The following is a 19,514-nucleotide window of genomic DNA, read 5'->3' as shown; positions in this document are numbered from 1 at the left end:
GGCTCCCCAACGGCCGCCCGGTCCGCGCCCTCTCCGGTGGTCCGGCCGTGCCGTGTCACCCCCTGCCTGGCCGGCCTCGTCAGCCGTGGGGGTGGCAGCAGCCTCAGGAGAGGTGTGGGTGTTACGGAGAGTCTCGGCTTCAGTGCTATACCAGGGAGCGGGGTGACTCCAGGCGCAGCCGCCGCGCTGGCTGCGGGGGAGCCCGTGGGCCAATTCCTTGGGTTTTCCTCCACGCCTTTGTGATTGTCCTAGTAACTTAACTTCGCCAAAAATGAACTTAAGGGGAGGTTCAAGTTGGACATCAGGAGGAATTTCGGCACAGAAAGGGTAGTCAAAAATTGGAATGGTCTGTCTGGTGGGGTGGTGGAGTCACCATCCCAGGAGGTGTTCAAGGGAAGGCTGGACACAGCACTTATTGCCGTAGTCTAGTTGACAAGATGGTGTTCAGTCAAAGCTTGTACCCTATCGTTTCAGAGATCTTTTCCAAACCAATGGATCCTGTGATTCTGTAAAGGGGATATATACCTAATCCTAAAGTGACATAAAGAACAGCAAGATCCCTGGATGTCGGTCCTGGCTACTGCCAGTTAATATGGGCTGACTGATAGAATAGTTTTAAAAGTAGACCTGTGTTAGTAGAAAACACCACTGTTCACAGTTCTTCTCACATTTAGTGCTGCACAGTGCTTATGGTTTTCTCCTAATAACACATGGCCTCAGAAATTGTGTTCCAGTGATGTATTCTGTTCTAAGTATTTTGGGATGACTAAATCACTGGGCTGGAATTTATCAGCTGAATAAGAATAGTTTATAATAACCTGCAGATTTTCATATGCATAAAATATTCCATAACCCTTTCTCCACTTGGTCACTCATATTTTTTTTATCTTTCATGGAGCCCTGCAGGATCCATTTGTAACTTGAGTATAAAGCAAGTATCTTATGTATTGGCTAATATGCATAGTAAATGGCATGGATAGATAGGCTGTTGGGCTGAATAGTAACATGCTCACCTCCCACCTCTTCTCCCTCCACATCACCCCAGGGGTTCCTCCTGGCTGGCAGTGATCGGTTGCACAGGGAACTCTCAGGCTTAGCTGCTTGTAAAGAAAGGCCAAACCTCATGATTACAGAATTTCTGTCTTCCAGCTTTTTATTTCAGGATTTTCTACCTGTTCTCTTTGGTGTTTTCCTCATTAGTCCTTGAATTGCTATTACTGATGTAACAATTTCAATCCCACTTTTTTACTATTCTTCTCTTGCATTGCTTTAGCCTATATAATGTCTCAGTAATAGCTCAACAGCAAGTTTTTTTCAGTAAGTTGAGCAAGGGTCTATGGCTGTGTTAATAACACTGGCCTGTGCACATTATAAAGGAAAATTTTCCACAAAGAAAATTATGATAGAAGAATAAAAGTTGGGAGATTTCAAGAGTGATCAAAAATCAACACTCTCACGCTTCTGAAATGAGGCTTGTACATACCTCCCTTCGCTTGCTTGAGTCAAAAAGTGAAAGCCATCAGTAAGATCTAGAAAACCAAGATGAAACTGATGGGGAAAAGGGCAAATGTGTTGTCAGTGCTACTGATCTTAAAACTGAAGTAAAAGAAATGTATCAAGAAAACTAAATACATACAGGGGAAACTCAGTGCATCTACCACCCTGTATATGTTACTTAAGACAACAGAATCCAAAAGTTGTAACTGCCTATATTCTCAGAATTGGGTCTGAAAAAGCTAGAACTGATTCAAGTCAGTAATTCTTTACTGATGTCCGAACTTCTTCCTCCAAGTCATTGTAATATTTATATTTTTCTATATTTATTATGTAACTAATAATTTAGAATGATTCTATGTCCTCAGTAGCTCCACTGGTTCAAGTGCCACAGTTTTGCTCACATGGGTGAACAAGCTCAGTCTTAATTTTCTGGAGTGTAAAGTGATTTCCCAAGACATGTTTGGAAATTGCTAATTGTTTTAATAAAACTAAAGGAACTAGTTTTATTCATACAGAAACATAAATGCTACATGAAGGAAAGGCAAAAGCCTTTGGAAATGCACCAGAACTACAATTTCAGATTTATCTTAGTAGCAATTCTATGTGACAATAAGCTGAAAGTAAAATTTAAAAGAGAAATGTGGTTATTTTAAATTTTTTTTATAGTTTAAAGATGATGTAAAAAAGTGTTTTGGGAAAGAAGGGCTTTGGCCTGTCTTCACAAAGTACAAATTGAAGTGTGTTTGTTCACAAGCCCTGCAAATAATTACGGGACCATTGGATTTAAGACCACCATTAACCCATCTGATCATGCCACACCCAGCTATTGGGCACAGCCTCTTGTTAATTAATGGCTTTAGGTGGTCAGGGAATAATAGGATGTATATGACTCTTAATAACCCTAAATGTCAAAATGGTTTTTTTGTGCTAATATATTGCTTATTGACTGCTTATTGAATGTGATCATGTTATAAGTCAATAGTTTATAAAGGCACCTACTTTTTCATAAAAGTGTTTGAATAGTAGAGCATATGCAAGTGAGAGTGGCTTGAAATTTCACTCCAGCCAAGTTAAACCAAATTGCAGTTGTAGAAAGGAACTAAGTTTTACCCCAAAACAGCCTGTGATCTAATAGAAAATAATTTCCAGCAGCAGCACCCTCCATCTGTGCCTTACTTGTGGTGTTATAAATTTGGCCACACCTCAGCAGTGAGCTACTGTTTATAAGAAGAGATCCCAGCAGCTAAAAGAAGCCAGTCATTGGGATGACTCACTACTTGCCTTGTGAACGGCTCAAGGGAATTTCTTGAAGAACTATGTCAAAATCAGCTCTAGAAACCATTAATTTGAGATCTTTCATTGACACATAACAAGCGCTCCCAGATTATTTTTGGTCAAGTTCGTGGGCTTGGAAGGAAGATTCTTTTTGTCTGTACTGAGTGAAAATTTCCCCTTTTGTGCAAGGCAACAAGAGGATAAAAAAGGCTTTTTTCCTCTCTGCATGAATAAATCTGACGCAGTGTGAACCCAATCATCAAGGCACCATGAACGCCTGCAGGAGGTAAGCTGCACATACTGCATTCCCCTCAGGTAGGAACAGAAAAGGAAATGACTGGCAAATTATTCCTCTCATGATCTTCACATGATGCTCCAGATGATCGTGAGCTGTGTTATTTGATTTGCAGCTATACAAGCCAAATTGTTCTCATACAAGTGTTAAATGTCTGTTTCTAATTCTGCAATTACTTTATGTAAAATCTCAACTGCAGAACTTCTGTTTTATTGATGAATTCCCTTTTGCATTTCCTAGTCTTTTGATTTTAACAAATCAGCTTTGACAGCTCTCTTCCAAGCATGCGTAAGTATGTAATTTCTGGTTTAAAGTTCTTTTTTATTCATAAACTGTGTCTGCACTAACATTTGTGGTAACCCCTACTCTTCTGCAGTAATAACAGCAGGAACATGCATGAACCAGAGCTGTAACACATCTAATACTTCTCAGACCCCTCCCTAAGCTATAGGATCACAAACTAATTAATCTCCTTTTAGCATTCCAGTTCAGATGGAGTTGTGAATAGTAAGCCTTTTTTTCTCTTAAAAAAAAAAAAAAAAAAAAGAAAGAAAGGCAGCAGGAACAAGGACTTAACACTGGGGCTTAACAGGCAATTTTCAGTGGAGATAACAATAACTGGAGGTCTGTTACCACAGGCTAACACTTCTAGCTTCAAACCATTTGGGAAAGGTGGCAAAGCAATGTCAAATGTTACTCCAGAGAATCCTGCAGATATGCTTTATGTAGTTACTCCTGATTGGTATCTTTGGCTAATGAATACCTTGACAAAGACTGCAGAGAGAAGTCCCCTCTGAAAAGCAGAGACAGAAAAACACATCAGAGCAGGATGGGAAGCTCACATAGCACACGCTGTGCTTATTGCCGTGGATGAAAGCTTTGGAAACTGGTAATTTTTTATTTGAATCCTGCCACTTTCATAATATTGCAAAATGAAAGGGTATGTTTTTTCTCATACAATGATCTGCATCAACAGTGAAGAGTAAGAGCACTGTGTGTTCTCTAACAAGCCCCTACCCAGTCTCAGCCTGTCAGTGGGAGAGAAATACCAAATGGCTGGTAAATGTTTTGCATTTCCAATTATGGAAATTATTTTATTAGCCTCATACAATTTGAAGAGCTCTTTCCCAAATCTAGTCAACAATACAATGCACACTCTGGATTTCATTACAAACACTGTTGAACTGTTAATAAAAAAGAATAATTTTTAATCTCAGTCTTGCTTTCTTTTATATCAGGATACATTCTCTCCGTGCTCACAGGCAGAAAACCAATGGGAACAGAAGTGAGAACTGGCACAGCACCTCTGGGTTCAAGCACCAGCAAGGAGATGATCTTGTTACAGTCCATACCCTGTACACAGTGATCATCGTGATCCTTCTAATGGCACTTTGGGGAGCCTGGTCAAGTAAGAATTCATTCTTATAGAAGCAATTTAGCAGCTTTCTTTGTAAAGTATTTAAATAAGTGATTCTGTTACTTATTTAAGAACAAAGAAGTACAAATAATGGTCTCCGCATATTTCAATTTACTTGAAACTGCTTAAATGGTTGCTACTTGTGGAAGTGAATTTAACAGGCCATGCACAGACCATGATTTGTGAATGACAGATACCTGTTTGGCCTGTACATGTGTATATTACCCTCAGCATGTATATGAAACTTTGAAGCACAATATTCTAGAAAGAAGAGTTCAACTTCTGTTTTATTGGTCAATATTTTGTATGTCCACCCCAGCTTTCCATTTTTGAGCTTAAACTGTGGAGTCTCTACCTCTGCTAAGATTGCCTGTCCCAATCCATGGTAAAATATACACCACAAGCAGGAAAATAATCTGCCATGTCATGACAACATAAGAAAAAAAATCAATAAAACCGGCTATCCTGCAGGCAAAGAAGGGTCTCTGAACATGTGAAATTCATCTACGTTGCTGAAGAGACTTTATACAGGACTTGCATCCACATATTTTTAATTTATGGTAATGACTTTTTAAACTCAGGAATCAAACCATGAAATAAGCTGTAAACATCCTTTGTCACAGAACCAACTGGCTCAGTCTTCACTCTTGTATATATTTAATTTATTTTCAACTATTGCTTCCTTTTCCATAATTCATTAATGTCTCATGGCAGCAGCAGCCTCTACATACACCAGCCTATTCTTGATGGGAGGTATTCCATACTCCCACTTTTTCAGGGAAGAGGAAGTAACCCCACTAAGACAACCTGCAAGCTTTCTGGAAGTACAGCCAGTTGGCAGTCTCTGTTAAACTCTTTGTTAGGTGTATGGTTGTCTACACCAGATGAGCACAAGTTAATGGACATGCAGTTCTGAGGGGCAGTGAGTGCTGGGGACAATAGTTCAAGCCTTGGGAGCTTAAACTCAGCTTAAACCCCAAATATTAGCACTACCTAAACTAATAAACAGTATCCCTCCCAAAAAAAATCCTGTAAGACATTTTGAATACTCACATAGATACACATCTGTAATTATGTAGTACCTGTAGAGAACACAATTCTTACAAGTATCATGTACCCCATTTTGATATCCACCCATAGTCAGGAGGGGTACATAAACTGAAATGCCTCTGAGAAGACCTCCGTGGCATAGCTCCAGGAGTGTGTACAAAGCACAGTGTAGCACCAGGGACACCCATGCCAGCTCTCCACAGGTGGCTGTAGGCGCTGAAATTGGTGATCCTCCATTGATGCTGCACTCTGCCAATGCTACCAATGTTGCTCTACTTGGGTGTGCTACTGGATACCATCCTCGAAGAGAGGATAACCATCTCCATCATGACAGGTAGGAAGGTCTTCCTTGAGTATAGAACCACACTCCTGCTTTATGCCCAGGGGTATACCTGCTCTGTGATGGACAGGCCAGCAGTTGGACATGTGTCAGATATACTTGGACTGAAAGCTTTTAACTCAAACAGCAACAGTCTGCTGGCTCTAGCACGTGTTCCAAAGTCATTGTAAAGGATGGTGTTGTAACATCTGTTTCTTGTTTGCCTTGTCTCCTCTTCCCCTTCATCCTCTCTCCCACAAGAAACTCATGTATTGCAAAGCCTTCAAGCAGGAAAGTGAATTTTGTGGTGGACAAGGTTTTAGGCATTGAATTTAGAAGTATAGACTGCTGGTTTTCCTCAGCTTTTGTCATATATGCAATACTGAAAAGGCAGCAGAGGCAAAAAACCCCCCAAATTCCAAAAAACACCCCACCTAGGAAAAAAAAAAGCTAGAACAACTGACCACACATCATAATTTTGGATTTGTTGTATTTATAAATCCTGCAGGTATAATCCTACCTTTGAAGCCCTGGAGATCTAGATAAAGTATTGAATATACTTCAGCTTCCTCTTTCACCTTGTGATAGTGGAGATCAGGTATGAAAGTCCAGAGGAGACAGCAGCAGAACATTAAATGTTTTGAAAAACCTATCTTTTTTTTCTTAAAATTTTGCTTTGCTGGAAAACTGCCTTGGCTGATTTAACAGTAACATTAGAGATTCAAATTTACTAATTTTTAGCGTGTTCAGAAATACAAGAGTGACTTTGCAGGGTGAACAAAATCTACGTTTATTACCAGTTTTTGTAAATAACTGGTTAACCCGAATAATGCAACTAGGACTAGGGGTAACCTGTGGTCTTGCAGGGCATAGTCTTCATTGCTAACAGACCCAAATCATCTGCCTGAGTTCTACTTTGGAGGCTTCAGTTCCCAAAATAATTTCCTGTAAATCCACCCATGAAAATACCTCATTTGGGTCTCACAGTAAATCAAAATTTCCCAAATTACCTTATGTCAACAGTAACAAACTATTTAATGTTTCTGCACCAGTGAAACAGACTAACGAGAAGTAGAAACTGTAACCCCAACTTCACAACTTGTGTGTCAAAACTTTTATGCAGTGATCATTTTATTACTATTTCTCCTATATTAAAGAAACTGGACAGATATTTTACACATGTTCAAAAAAGGCTGTGGTTTAAGCAAAGCTGTCTGCTGTTATTTTAAGCTACCAAAAACACTGTAGTTCAGCCAGTAAATCTTATGATATGTTCCATGTACCAACTGGACTGTCAGAAAAGGAAAACAAGTCTTTTATTTTCCATGGTCATTCTCACATCCTGATGTTACACACATCTTTTTTAAAAGACGTAAGCCCTTCCAAGCTCCATTTTTTACTACTGCCTCACACTTCCCTTTAGAGAGGATGATGCATTCTGTAAAACCATCTTTAAAGCAAGAAGTTAGCACAGTGATTTCTCCCAAATCCTTTCCTTTGATAAATCTTGGAATTCCTTTGGTACTTGGGAACTAAATTTGCCATTGGTCTGGTTGGTAAGAAAAAAAATGATATTTGTACTCTTGGGTTTAAACTGAGGGAAGACTTAACCAAAATCAAAATGCAAAACACAAGCTAGGGATTTCCATAATTAATACAGAAACACAGACAAAAGTAGGTCTATATGTCAGTTCACTGGTCTGTTTACTGTACTGGACAACATTTCAACTCTAATTCAGACTTATCTGACAAAATATATTGTTTTTCCAAACACTACATGTAAGAATGTGGGGCATACTCTTCCAAGTATCTTGTAAGTACAGAAATCATAATAACTCAGAGAACGTTAGGAAAAAAAAATGCAGACAACTACACAGTTTTAGCACATCCCAGAAAATCCATACAGTATAACAATAACAAACTATGCATTTCTACCTAACTAGGACAGTAGTTTTACTTAAACAGGGTGCCTGTGTGTGATTAAATGATACTCATGCAGGGCTCTTGCACCTCGTGACTACTGGAAAATCAATAGTCTTCCTACTTCCCTTTGATGGCCTTTCCTAACACTGGTTCAAAAAAACCAAAACAAGTTCCACGATCTTTTCAGAACGCCGTGTAAGCTGTATTGACAATTTTAAGTGAATAAATGTATGGTGCAAATTTGTCTGTGAATTCTGCACCTGGAACTAGGCCCTAGGAAGTCAGCATCACCGTGCATAATCCAGTGCTATAATGTAAAAGCACCACTCATTATCCTTTAACACCAACACTGAAGTGCTCTATACCATTAGCACAAGGAGGGAGATGCTGCTGATAGTTTATGGAAACTTTCCTTTTTCTAGTCCATCAGCAATACTTGGGCCATAAAGACACCTTTTCTGGCAGTAGTATCCTTAAAAGAGTATCATCCATCAAGTGTACCAATAAAACAAATCGGGGAGGGTTAATAAAAATTATTTAGAATGTTTGAATCCTGTCTGGGACTGGCAAAACATTGTTGATAAAAGAGAAAAGTAAGTAGAGATTTCCAATCCTTCTGTTTATGTTCAGCTTAGAGCACTGGCAATTTTCCCTTGTAAAGAAAAAGGACAGAAATACCAAAGGCAAATTCTGCTTTGCATGGCAGAATTGCTCTCTGTGCTTAGAACACAGATAAGATTACTAAGCTTGGTATCCAAACTTGGTTAAAGATCAGATGTCATCAAACTACTCAGTACTATTCCACTTTCTCTGAAATGCAAGATGAACTGCAATGAAGTGTTTTTACACCTTAAAAAGTCCTTTTTCCTTTTAAAAAATGTATTTCCACATTTTCATAAGACATCTTTCGTTGACATTCTGCAAACAACACTATCCAATAAGGTGCTGATTTTTTCTTCTTGTGGAGTAACTTTGTATATCTGCAGAAAAAAAAGAACAAGAAAAACAGAAAAGCTGTATAAGGAAGGAAAAAATTATCACATAGCTTCTAAAAATACATACATACATGAAAAAATTTTCCCCTCTCTGCCATTCTTACATTGGAAATTCCTCTCTTCTTGTGACTGCAAGACAAAATCGAGACTGAGGAACCAAGCAAATTCTGAAACTGCAAGACTAAGGAAATCAAGAAACTGAATGAGAGCAGCACTTGTGGTTCCACATGTTAAATGCTATGATTTGTCCAATTTTATTCATGTGTCTCCTATCATTACTTTGATGGACACGATCAAGATGATTTAAGTTACTTGAATTTTATCATGTAGAACACACATGCTCCAAGATACCTATCTAATCTGTTAAGAGCACATATGCCCTAAGACAGCTCCTAACAGCTAACCAGCACGTTTTTATTTTAGCCACCCATACTGGGGCTATTTATGTGCCTAAGATTATGAAACTGTTCAGGACTGGAATTTTTAATTAAACAGATATTTGACTGAGAAAACAGGAAGCAAAAGTGCCTGAATGGTAGGCAGCAATCTGGAATTGATTTTTATGATAATGTTAATAATTTGAAGACTTAAACTTTGTGATGTTGAAGTGTGACAACTAGAACTTGTTTCAACTAAAAAAATTTAAGAAATAATTGATCAAGGTTCACTGGAAACTAAAGAAATACAGATCCTAAGTTAAAGAAATATACATGCTAAGTTAATTATGTCCATTGATATTTAATCAGACAATTAAATAAACTATCCCTTTTCTCTTCTCTTTTGGCTACACACCTTTTTAACTCTGGCAGTGTCTGTTAGCTGGGGGAGTTCATCTAGAGAAACCTGTTGGCCTTCCACTTGTGATGCTATATCTTCCAGATTTACAGTTTTGTAGCTATCCAGCAGAACAATGAGTACTGCTGTGTCACTGTCTGAAATGCCAAACTTTTTAAATGCATCTGAAATCTGAGAAAAGATAAAAAACATAAAAATATTATGAGTCACTTTCTTGCTACATATAAGCAATCTTTTTAGTTACTGGGTCAAACACACCAAGAGTATAACTTGACAAATGTTTTACATTAATGCAATTCTGACAAGCTATAAACAATAACAGCGTATTAGTGTTATTAAAAATAACAGTAACTTCTATTACTAGGCAGGTAAACTCTGAATTTTAGTTTGGCTGTGTGGATCTTAGTAAGCTCTGGCAAAAAAAAAGAAATGTATTCAGTAAATCTTACATTATTGTTTGGTGAAAGATTGAAAATAATTTCTGCATAGAGAGTTCTGGTCTTCATTTTATCTATCTCTTGTAGATGTACTGCTTTGTTGGCTGCCACGAGAATTTGAAAAGGATCTACAATCTGTAAAATATGACAGAAACCATTACACAGAAATTTAACATACTGTTTATGAAAATCTGAAAAAACTCCTGACCACTTAATTTTGATTGCCTAAGTCTGCAGTCATAGAAGTGAACAAAACAGTATCCTCCTCGTTATTTTAGTAATTCTTGCTCTTCCAAAGTCAATGTGTTTATTTCCTGCATGAGGTAATACTTGTCATAAAAATAAAGATTACCCTCTCTCAATCAGGTTACTGAAATCTTCTGAAAAAAGAATCATGTTAATGAATCTTCTGTCAATAAATTGCCAGTTACTTTTCCCCCCTTCCCTAACTACTGCTTTACTAATTCTAACAAAAAAAAGACTAGATTCTGAAACTAGTTACGGGTTTAAATGAGAAAAAAGGGCCCAAATAGTACATATTTGACAGCATGAAGCAAGTACCATTACATTTTACACATGAAGTAGATTTAAGTAGCTCCACCAAGTAGGATGTGAAATTAATCAAGGCCATTGATTTAGTAGGATGTGAAATTAATTGTTCTGGCCAATCCTGCCATGGCTCTTCGTTTTACACAGACGAACCCTTACGCTGTAGGACACAATAATGAAATCAAAGAAGGGTGTTTGAGCAGAGTGCGGAGGAAATGTAACGCAAATAAAGTCGTGTGACAGCGACTACAAGCCCAGGTCATTTTTCCCTGAGCTCCCACGAGGATTTCCACGCAAACAGGACAGCACAAAGGCTCACTCACCATCGCAGGGTTTATCAGCGCTCCTTCGATGGATCCTTCCATGGCTTTTTTCCGTAGAGCAGCGGCGTTTTTCACGTGTCGGAAGAGAAGCAGCGTGACGCTGTAGTTAGGGAACAGCTCCAGCTGGTGCGTCCGCTCCATCCTGGGGACACGGAGAGGCGCCCGCTTGTCCCGCCGAAAACACGGCTCTACCAACACCCAGGCATTCCGACCGGGGGGTTTCAGCTCTTCCCACAGACAACCCCCACGCGCGCGGGCCAGAGGCGGCCGCACCCCCCGCGCCCCTTCCCGCCCGGCAGCTGCCGCGGACGGGACGCGCCGGCTCCTCCCGCCGTCCCTCCCCGGAAGGGCGGCCTTTCCCGGCCGGCGCGGCGGCGGCATGGAGCGCTCTGAGGCCTACGGCTTCTCCGGGGCCATGAGCGGCGCCTTCCTGCTGTCCTGCCTGCTCTTCGCGGCCATCAGCCGCCGCCAGCGCGGGCCCTACATGGACGAGGTGTTCCACGTCCCGCAGGCGCAGGCCTATTGCCACGGCCGCTTCCTGCAGGTCAGGATCCTCACAGCATCCCTGCCGCAGCAGCGTAGCTGTCGCTCGGGGTCGGGGATGTCTGAACGCAGGGACTCACCTGCCGTCCTTGTTGCCCGAACGCTCGTTTTGTCCCTTGGTGGGGCAGCAGCGCCAGGGCACACAGCGTTCAAAACCTTCAGTGTAAATAATGCCAGAAGTCCGCTGAACAGCCGGGCTGACAGAGCGGGCCGCGGCGCGGGTGGTGTGCCCGAACCATCGCGCGTCTCTGGCCCCTTTTGTGGGAGCTGCTCCGTAACCCTCTCTGTCTCTCTCTCTGTCGGCCGTGCAGTGGGACCCCATGATCACCACGCTGCCTGGCCTGTACCTGGTCTCGGTGGGAGTAGTGAAGCCCGCGGCGTGGCTCCTCGGATGGACCGGGAGCGTGGTGTGCTCTGTGGGAATGCTCAGGTTTATCAACCTCCTCTTCAGCGCTGGGAACTTTTATTTACTATATTTGCTTCTGTTCAAGATCCATCAGAAGAATAAGGTATGGTCAAAGTAAAATAGTTTTATGCGGTCGTACAAGCAACTTTGATGGCTTAGTATATGTCCCCTTCACTAAATACTATATACGTGAGCTGTCCTCAGTTTTATATGACTGTAAGTCTGTAAGTACTGCCACCAGTTTGGCCAGGGAGGCCCATTCTTTTTCTCTAATTTTTTTTTTTTAATTTCTATTTTTCTCACTCAAGGTGCAATCCTCTAAAAATTTACTCTTGCACATAACTATAAGGAGTCCTATTGAAAGAAAAGTTAGTTAGTATGCATACAGACTTACAATCCAAATGTCTGAATGCTCATCTAGTTGGAATTGCTTAAGACTCTTCATAAACCTTCAACTGCAGAATCCTGCAGCCCTGTGGGCTGTATTTAAACTGAGTTCTTTAGAACGATACCAGGCTTGATGTCAGTATTTGGAAATGGAGAATAATTCAAGTTGCAAAAAACTGGAGAATGATTGAGGGTGGAATGGACCTTAGGAAGGCCACCCTCTATCCCAGCACAAGCCAGTCTTGAGATCAGATAGGTTGCTCAGGACTGGAGCCTGGAAAACTCCATGGATGACTGCACAACCTCTCTGGGCAATCTGCTTCATGACTGACTGGCCTCACGGTGAAAAAGATTGTCCGTAATTCCAGTCTGAACCTCTCATTTCAGTTTATTCCTGTTGCCTCTTGTCCTCTCACTGTGTACCACTTTGACAGCCTGGCTCTCTTGATGACATCCTAGGTGTATTGGTAGGCTGCTGTTTGGTCCCCCCAGGCCATCTGTTTTCCAGACTGAACAAGGCCAGCTCCCTCAGCCTCTCCTCTCAGGGCAGGTTCTTCAGCCCCAAGCTGTCTTGGTGGCTCTCTACCATTACAGTTCACAAGGGCTTTTTTTATCAGGGCACAGAATTGGACGTGGTATTCTAGGTGCGGCCTAACAAGTAGAGTAAAGAGGGATAATAACTTCACTTGATCTACTCTCGTTAATGAAGTCCAGGAGACTGTTGCTCTTCCTTAGTGCCAGGGCATGCTGCCACCTCATGTTCACCTCACTACCTCTGAAGACCCTCAGGTCCCTTTCCACAGAGCAGCAGCCCCTCATTGTGGGGATTTCTTCCTTTTCAGCTGCAGGCATTTGGATTCATCCTTGTTGAATTTCATAATATTTTTGTTGCCCCATTCCTCCAGCCTGTCTAGGTCAATCTGCATGACAACTCTGCTCTTTAGCAAATTGCTTGGTCCCACCCAAGTGGGACCCAATAGTGTCAACTACAGACTTGCTGATAGTGTACATTTGCTGCCTTCTAGTCATAGACATTAAGGAGGACAGGTCCCAGTATAGATTCTATGATACTCCGATTGTTACTGTCCTTTGGGTACAGTGGGATAGTTATTACCTGTCTAGCTGTCCACACATCCAGACCATAACAGTTCAACTTGGATACAAAAATGCTGTATATTTAAGGTTCTGGAGAATACACCACTACAGTAGGTAAATTGTTTCAATGATTAACAGTCTATTCAAAAATCTTTAACTTTAGTAAAGTTACTTAGTGTTTGACTTTTAACCTTAAAAACACTTTTTTCTATAAAGAGAATTTCTTTTGATGTATTTTCTTACAGGAGCCTCTTCATGTTTAAGCACATCCACTCTACAGAATTGGATCAGATCCAATAAATTGTTTCCATTTTCAGAACACTTAATTTTATACTTGTAAGTGGAAATATAAATGTAGAAAAAGGGTTTATGACAGTAGGCTAAGCATTGGGAAATGTAGTGGTATTTTTGGCACTTTTTTGAGCTCAGCATTTTGTCTGTTCCTCTTTTCTGTAGGGTGGTAAGTGGCTGTTTCACCCCACGCTACATCATTCAGAGACATCATGCAAAATTTTTTAATGTTGTGATTTATGTTGCATCATGTTGTGAGTGGGATAATTAGGAGGAGTTTTTAACTGCATGGTCTTCTATCTTTTTTAAAGTTTCTTTTCTAACTCATGAATTATAATGAGGATAAACAATAAAAGCTTCGCTGTAGATTAGAAACTTGGAGCTGGCCACTCATGTACTGGGTTCAAAAGAGGTGATAGTAGAGGCATAGAACGGTGCTGTCTCACAGATAAGCAGAATCCGATGATGAGATTGCAGGGGCATAAAACATTGATTTTATTTCCTTTTGCCCATTAGTGTAGCTCTTTCATCCTAGGTATGGGACCAGTTATGCTCCCACCGTGATTTTAATGCCACAAATATGTGCACACCTGACATACGAAAGAAGTTGGTGTATTTTTGTTGCCATGTTTTTAACTCACCTGCAGTAATGTTCTGTACTTTCACTTGGATTTTAACATTGTGTAGTCCAATACTACGTTAACATAGCAGGAGGTTAACAAAACGGTATTTGTGCAGTAATGGAACCAAAGAGCATAGGAGATATTACATTGTGTTAACAGAATTCTCAAGAATGATACAAATTTTCTTCTAATTTGTTATTCTGTTTTGTTGGACGTTGGCTAACCGTATTTTTCTGCTTCTTCTCTAGGCTGTGTCTGGCTTCCAGAGAATCTTGTCTACATTAATTCTTGCAATGTTTCCCACCCTTTACTTTTTTACATTCCTTTATTATACGGATCCGGGTTCAGTATTTTTTACTCTCTTTGCCTATTTAATGTGCCTTTATGGTAACCATAAAACATCAGCTCTCCTGGGATTTTGTGGCTTCATGTTTCGTCAGACAAATATTGTGTGGACAGTTTTTTGTGCTGGAAATGTTGTGGCAGAAAAACTAAATGAAGCCTGGAAGACTGAATTACAGAAGAAGAAAGATGAAAAGATTTCTTCCAAGAAAGGATCATTTTCAGATTTGACCAGAATATTGCAGTTTCTTATTAAATATCTCATATCACCTAAAAACTTAGTTACACTTACTGTTTTAACTTGGCCGTACATCATATTAGTAACTGTCTTCTTTGGTTTTGTTATCATCAATGGTGGAATAGTTGTTGGTGACAGAAGTAGCCATGAAGCCTGTTTGCACTTTCCTCAGCTGTTTTATTTTCTGTCCTTTACTGTTTTTTTTTCATTCCCTCATTTATTGACCCCTACTAAAATCAGGAAATTCCTTCTGTCATTGCGAAAGCACCCTGTGCAGTACAGCTTAATCACCATCATCTCTTTATTCCTGATCTGGAAATTTACCTATGTTCATAAGTATTTACTAGCAGATAACAGACATTACACATTTTATGTCTGGAGAAAAGTGTTCCAAAGACACGAGCTTGTAAAATATGTATTGGTTCCATTCTATATATTTGCTGGCTGGACTTTTACTGATACACTAAAATCAAAATCGATATTCTGGATCTTGATGTATTTTGTGTGTTTATTAGCAGTCACAGTTCCTCAAAAATTGCTAGAATTTCGTTACTTTATTTTGCCATTCTTAATATATAGGCTCAATATTCCATTTCCATCTATGTATAGACAACTTCTGGAGCTGGCTTTTTATATTGTAGTAAATGCTGTAACTTTTTATCTTTTTCTAAACAGAACATTCCGGTGGGAAAACAGTGATGAAATACAGAGGTTTATGTGGTAACTTTTTTTTTTTTTTGAATACTTTTACAGGTAGGAAAACCCAGTTCTATTTCAGGACTGGACTCTGGAGTGAAACAGTATGTTTTGCATCATGCGAGGGCTAATTTTCCCGGTTGGAATTGGGGAAGTAAGCTCTTTGCTTATATTCTTGCAGCTGAATGCAAGATCTGATATGTTATAATGTGAAGATGTTCCATACATTGAATTTATGAGAATTAACAAATTCAATATGAGGAGAAGTGTGAGAACACCTTTCTGTAATAGATGTAAAATGAGGGAGATGTTTACAATCATTTTTCATTATAATAAAATATATAACATGCCCTTGAAGGTATGACAGTTTATGTTTCAGAGGTTTCTCTTTGAAAAAAGGATTTCAACCATTATGTTTATTTATCCATGTGCATATTTATTCTTTGGATCAGGCCACTTCCTTCTAGGTTTCCTAATGGTCAAGGTATGAACCACTACTAAAGTACAATATTTTCAAAACCTCCTACATCCCAGTGAATTTTCATTTCTTTTTTGTCAGTAAATGCTTACTTTAGTTTTGCAAACAGAAGGTAGGCTCTTAAATCATTGGAGCATTTTGAACATTTTATTTCAAACTGATATTTATAAAACACCGCGGAGGCTGTGTGCATGTACCTTCTTTGGGGAATAAATGTTACTGTACAACAAAAGGTAAATTGCGGTTGGTAATGTGACCTATTAGAAGCAGTCATTTACATATGTCAGATGAGTGGTTCCACAGTGGATTACAGCCCAGTGAATAGTCTCTTAAATAATCAGGCTCCTATGTCCTGTGGTTGTGTACTCAGAAGTTTGTACTGAAATTGGCTCTGAGTGAACTCCCAGGTTGAGCTGAGTGTTTCAAAGATCTTTGATGTGTAATCTTCAAGAAATACTAATGGCATTACTGAATTATTCTTTGAAATGTTTTCCATATTTATATGTATCTAATGGGACTTGGGTGTATATATTTTGTTTTACAAAGGTAAAAAATACAATGTGTGTGTATATCTCTATATATATCTCTCTCTATATATTTAAAAGCATCTAGTGTGCATTATCATCAGAATAAATGAAGGCTGTAATGGTTCCTGTCAGTAAATAACTTTATTAAGACTCAAAAATATTTGATTACTAAAATATGTGGCAGGGGAGGGTGGCGGCCGAAACTTCAGGTACTGTGTAGCCTCTTTAAATTCATTATTTTCCTGTAATGAAAATACTGCAGCCAAATCTATGCAAACATACCAGATTATTGCCACTCAAGACACTCTGAAATGGTATTGTTTCTCAGAAGGTCAGTACTGGGGAGTTACGGACTTGGATCAGTGCTGTTATTCTTTTCTTTTACAATATGCAGATCAATGTCCTGGCTCAGTTCCTTCCCTGTACTAATACTGTGATTAATGTGGTGAACTCAGATTATCCTGTCCAATGTATTTGCAGCCCTGTTTCTTCTAAGGAAACCCTAAAGCCACTCTTCAGTGAGTAGGTGTGTTTGTATTGAATTTGTTTGCCAGCTTACTGTTTGCTTCTTGCCAGCCTGGTAATTTGCTGGTAATTGCTGGTAATTGCCAATGTGTGTACCATAGGGAAAGCCATTTTCACTCACTCCCTATTTGCTTCATGAAGTTGAGGGGACAAGAGAAACCTGAAATGGGTTGCTTTTCAAGAATCCAGTGTGGTTCTTGCAGTGTCCAGGATATTTTCTTGTAATTTCAGTGTGATGGATTGGGAGGGGAAGTATTGTGTGCCTTCTGCTTCCAATTTTGTTTTTGGATGTGTCAGAGACTGAAATAGTTAATGATTTATGCACTCCAGGAGTTTGCGGGCTTTGACTTTTTGCCCTAAAAACGCAAGGGGATACCTCAGATGGACAGCTGAGCCCATCCCTTCAGTGCTAAGCCCTAAAAAGGCAAGAAGATACCTCAGGTGGACTAAGCCCTAAAAAGGCAAGAAGATGCCTCAGGTGGACTAAGCCCTAAAAAGGCAAGAAATTGCCTCAGAGGGGCTAAGCCCTAAAAGGCAAGAAGATACCTCAGGTGACCAATCGGGCCCATCCCTCCCTCCAGTGCTAAGCCCTAAAAGGCAAACAACTCCTCATGCCAGGGAGGTGCAAAGGCATGCTGAGGGTATATAAACTGACTGGTGACTTTGAGAATTTGGGAGTTCTTCTCCCCCACCACCTGCGAATCATGACCATCACTCTCAAGCATCGCTGGATCCCGTGGGCGGTGACTATGTCCATTTCTTTTGTACTCTCAGCTTCTCTTTTCCCTCACTCTCATCCTGGTTTTCCTCTCCCCTAAACAGTTTCTGCCCCCCAAAAGTTATCTTTATGTTACATTGTTTCATGACAACACCCAAACTGTTAGCATGCTTGTTAATACAGAATTGTTAAAATAAACCTTGCCAGTATATGTTTTCAGACACCGATTATTCAGTGTCGTTTCACTCTAATCCACCCCAAGGGAATTATTGGTAAAAACCTGGGTTACCCCCCTCCCTTTTTCAGGGGCGGGTCGTAACAGGATGCCATAGAAAAAAAAATCCTAAGCAACATTAAGAGCATTTGCCTCTTAAGTACAACTTCATTTGTGCCCTGAAATACTACTACTGAGTTGGTATGGCAATGTGGGAAGTCATGGGGGTCTGGCTAGCATTCTGAATTGTATTCTAGATCCAGAGCTTTTTCTGGCTTTATGTAGAGGAGCAGGTGTTCATTCCCTTGGCAAAAAAAATTTCCTTGCAAAAATTCCTGTGCATATAGTCCACAGGTATTTTGTCCAGGATGTCTGTTGCTACTGTCTTCTGAATGCCTTTGCTCATCAACACTGGTAAGAGATTGTTCACACTTCCTACTTTTGACAGAGATAGCAGCTATGTTTCAGGTGAAAAGAACTGGGTTTAAATATTTGCAATTTTAAAGCATTTCTTTTGTAGAGAAAAGTGAATGCAAAAAGTCCACCAAAATTTAGAGCACAATACCTTTCTAATGAGCTCCACATCACAAGACATTAGAAAAATTACATGCAGAGAGATGTCTGTGACCTGTTGGGGCTTTTTAACCAATATTAGAAGATGGGATAATATTTTATCGTGGGATTTATTACTATACTTAATTTAGAAATACAATTATTCTTAATGTATTTTGCTAATTTAAAAGCAGGCTGAGTTGATATAAGTTTAATTAAAGAGGAATGTCCATGAATTACTAAAGTATGAAAGGAGAATATAGAGTAAAACTACATTCTCACTTTTGCTGATGAACCTTAGAGTGTTTGCAGGTAATATTCAGTGTTAGCCAATTCAGTCCAGAAATCAGGGTGGTTGTATCGTGATTACTCATAAAGAAAGGTGTCCAAATTCCATCAGTATCTCCTAGGACTTTGACAAATAGCTGTAGCACTGTTTAAATCCATTGAAAAATGGATTTTAATATTTTGCTCCTGAAATATTTCCATTGTAGTTATTTGTGAAATATTAGCAGGACTCTGTTTATCCTGGTTTAAGTCGCCATGGTCTTCTAGATTCAATAGAATCATAATTGCTTACTTTAGGTTAATTCCTCAGCAGGTGTCATTTGGCAATGAAATGTCTTACAACAGCATTAAAATGATCATTTCTTGTAAATTTTATTAGTCAGTTATCCATTTAGAATAAAATCACACTAATTTGTTGAAATATCCAAGGTAAAAACAAATAACATAGCAAACATTTCCATAATGGCTGTTTAAAAATAAAGGCTCAGGTTCGGTTTTTCTCAGAGAGAAAGAAGATTATTTTTCAGTAACTGTGGGAATAATAAAAACAGCTGAACAGTCACAGCATGGCTGAATTGTTTTAAGGTGGGGGAAAAAACCCCAAATAATTGGACAATTTTTTCTTTTAGCTATAAATAGGTTATTATTTGGGAAGATAGGAAGTTTGATAATAGTTTATGCTGTGAAGTGTATTTTCTGCTATTGGTGAGCATTCT

General features: G+C 39.5%; 2 protein-coding genes and 1 long non-coding RNA gene across 5 annotated transcripts; 2 read left to right on the top strand and 1 right to left on the bottom strand.

Moving 5' to 3' along the window:
* LOC116787104 lies at positions 1 to 7,582 on the top strand. 2 transcript variants are annotated; one of them, XR_004357167.1, is made up of 3 exons: positions 1 to 114; positions 2,650 to 3,058; positions 4,306 to 7,582. It is a non-coding gene; the product is annotated as an uncharacterized LOC116787104 (long non-coding RNA). The 2 variants fall into 2 exon arrangements; XR_004357168.1 differs by having other exon boundaries at positions 2,647 to 3,058.
* Positions 7,583 to 8,374: 792 nt separating this feature from the next.
* Positions 8,375 to 11,200, bottom strand: TPRKB (TP53RK binding protein). Of its 2 annotated transcripts, none has more exons than XM_032688412.1 (4): positions 10,876 to 11,200; positions 10,016 to 10,138; positions 9,564 to 9,737; positions 8,375 to 8,756 (listed from the first exon to the last, which is right to left on the bottom strand). In XM_032688412.1, exons 1-4 carry the CDS (start codon positions 11,014 to 11,016, stop codon positions 8,670 to 8,672), a joined length of 525 nt encoding a protein of 174 aa, XP_032544303.1. In that variant the 5' UTR covers positions 11,017 to 11,200; the 3' UTR covers positions 8,375 to 8,669. The 2 variants fall into 2 exon arrangements, with proteins under 2 accessions (XP_032544303.1, XP_032544304.1); XM_032688413.1 differs by lacking the exon at positions 8,375 to 8,756 and adding an exon at positions 8,857 to 8,952 and having other exon boundaries at positions 10,876 to 11,177.
* Positions 11,197 to 16,659, top strand: LOC116787099 (putative Dol-P-Glc:Glc(2)Man(9)GlcNAc(2)-PP-Dol alpha-1,2-glucosyltransferase). The gene is made up of 3 exons (XM_032688408.1): positions 11,197 to 11,419; positions 11,730 to 11,927; positions 14,469 to 16,659. The coding sequence occupies exons 1-3, from the start codon at positions 11,255 to 11,257 to the stop codon at positions 15,522 to 15,524; spliced, it is 1,419 nt and encodes a 472-aa protein (XP_032544299.1). The 5' UTR covers positions 11,197 to 11,254; the 3' UTR covers positions 15,525 to 16,659.
* Positions 16,660 to 19,514: the final 2,855 nt, after the last annotated feature.

The sequence above is a fragment of the Chiroxiphia lanceolata genome, chromosome 5 (assembly GCF_009829145.1).
Source record: "Chiroxiphia lanceolata isolate bChiLan1 chromosome 5, bChiLan1.pri, whole genome shotgun sequence".
NCBI lineage: Eukaryota > Metazoa > Chordata > Aves > Passeriformes > Pipridae > Chiroxiphia > Chiroxiphia lanceolata.
The sequence above is the reverse complement of the archived record's forward strand: the minus strand, read 5'-3'. Positions and strand labels throughout refer to the sequence as shown.

What these genes read in the sequence shown, in the direction of transcription:
- TPRKB (XM_032688412.1), bottom strand. Translation starts at nt 11,016, where the DNA reads ATGGAGCGGACGCACCAGCTGGAGCTGTTCCCTAACTACAGCGTCACG. An exon ending in ATCTTTCACCAAACAATAAT is followed by an intron (nt 9,738 to 10,015) that starts GTAAGATTTACT and finishes ATCTTTTCTCAG; the next exon opens with ATTTCAGATGCATTTAAAAA. An exon ending in ACACTGCCAGAGTTAAAAAG is followed by an intron (nt 8,757 to 9,563) that starts GTGTGTAGCCAA and finishes TTTTTTCTGCAG; the next exon opens with ATATACAAAGTTACTCCACA.
- LOC116787099 (XM_032688408.1), top strand. Translation starts at nt 11,255, where the DNA reads ATGGAGCGCTCTGAGGCCTACGGCTTCTCCGGGGCCATGAGCGGCGCC. An exon ending in GCCACGGCCGCTTCCTGCAG is followed by an intron (nt 11,420 to 11,729) that starts GTCAGGATCCTC and finishes TCGGCCGTGCAG; the next exon opens with TGGGACCCCATGATCACCAC. An exon ending in AGATCCATCAGAAGAATAAG is followed by an intron (nt 11,928 to 14,468) that starts GTATGGTCAAAG and finishes CTTCTTCTCTAG; the next exon opens with GCTGTGTCTGGCTTCCAGAG.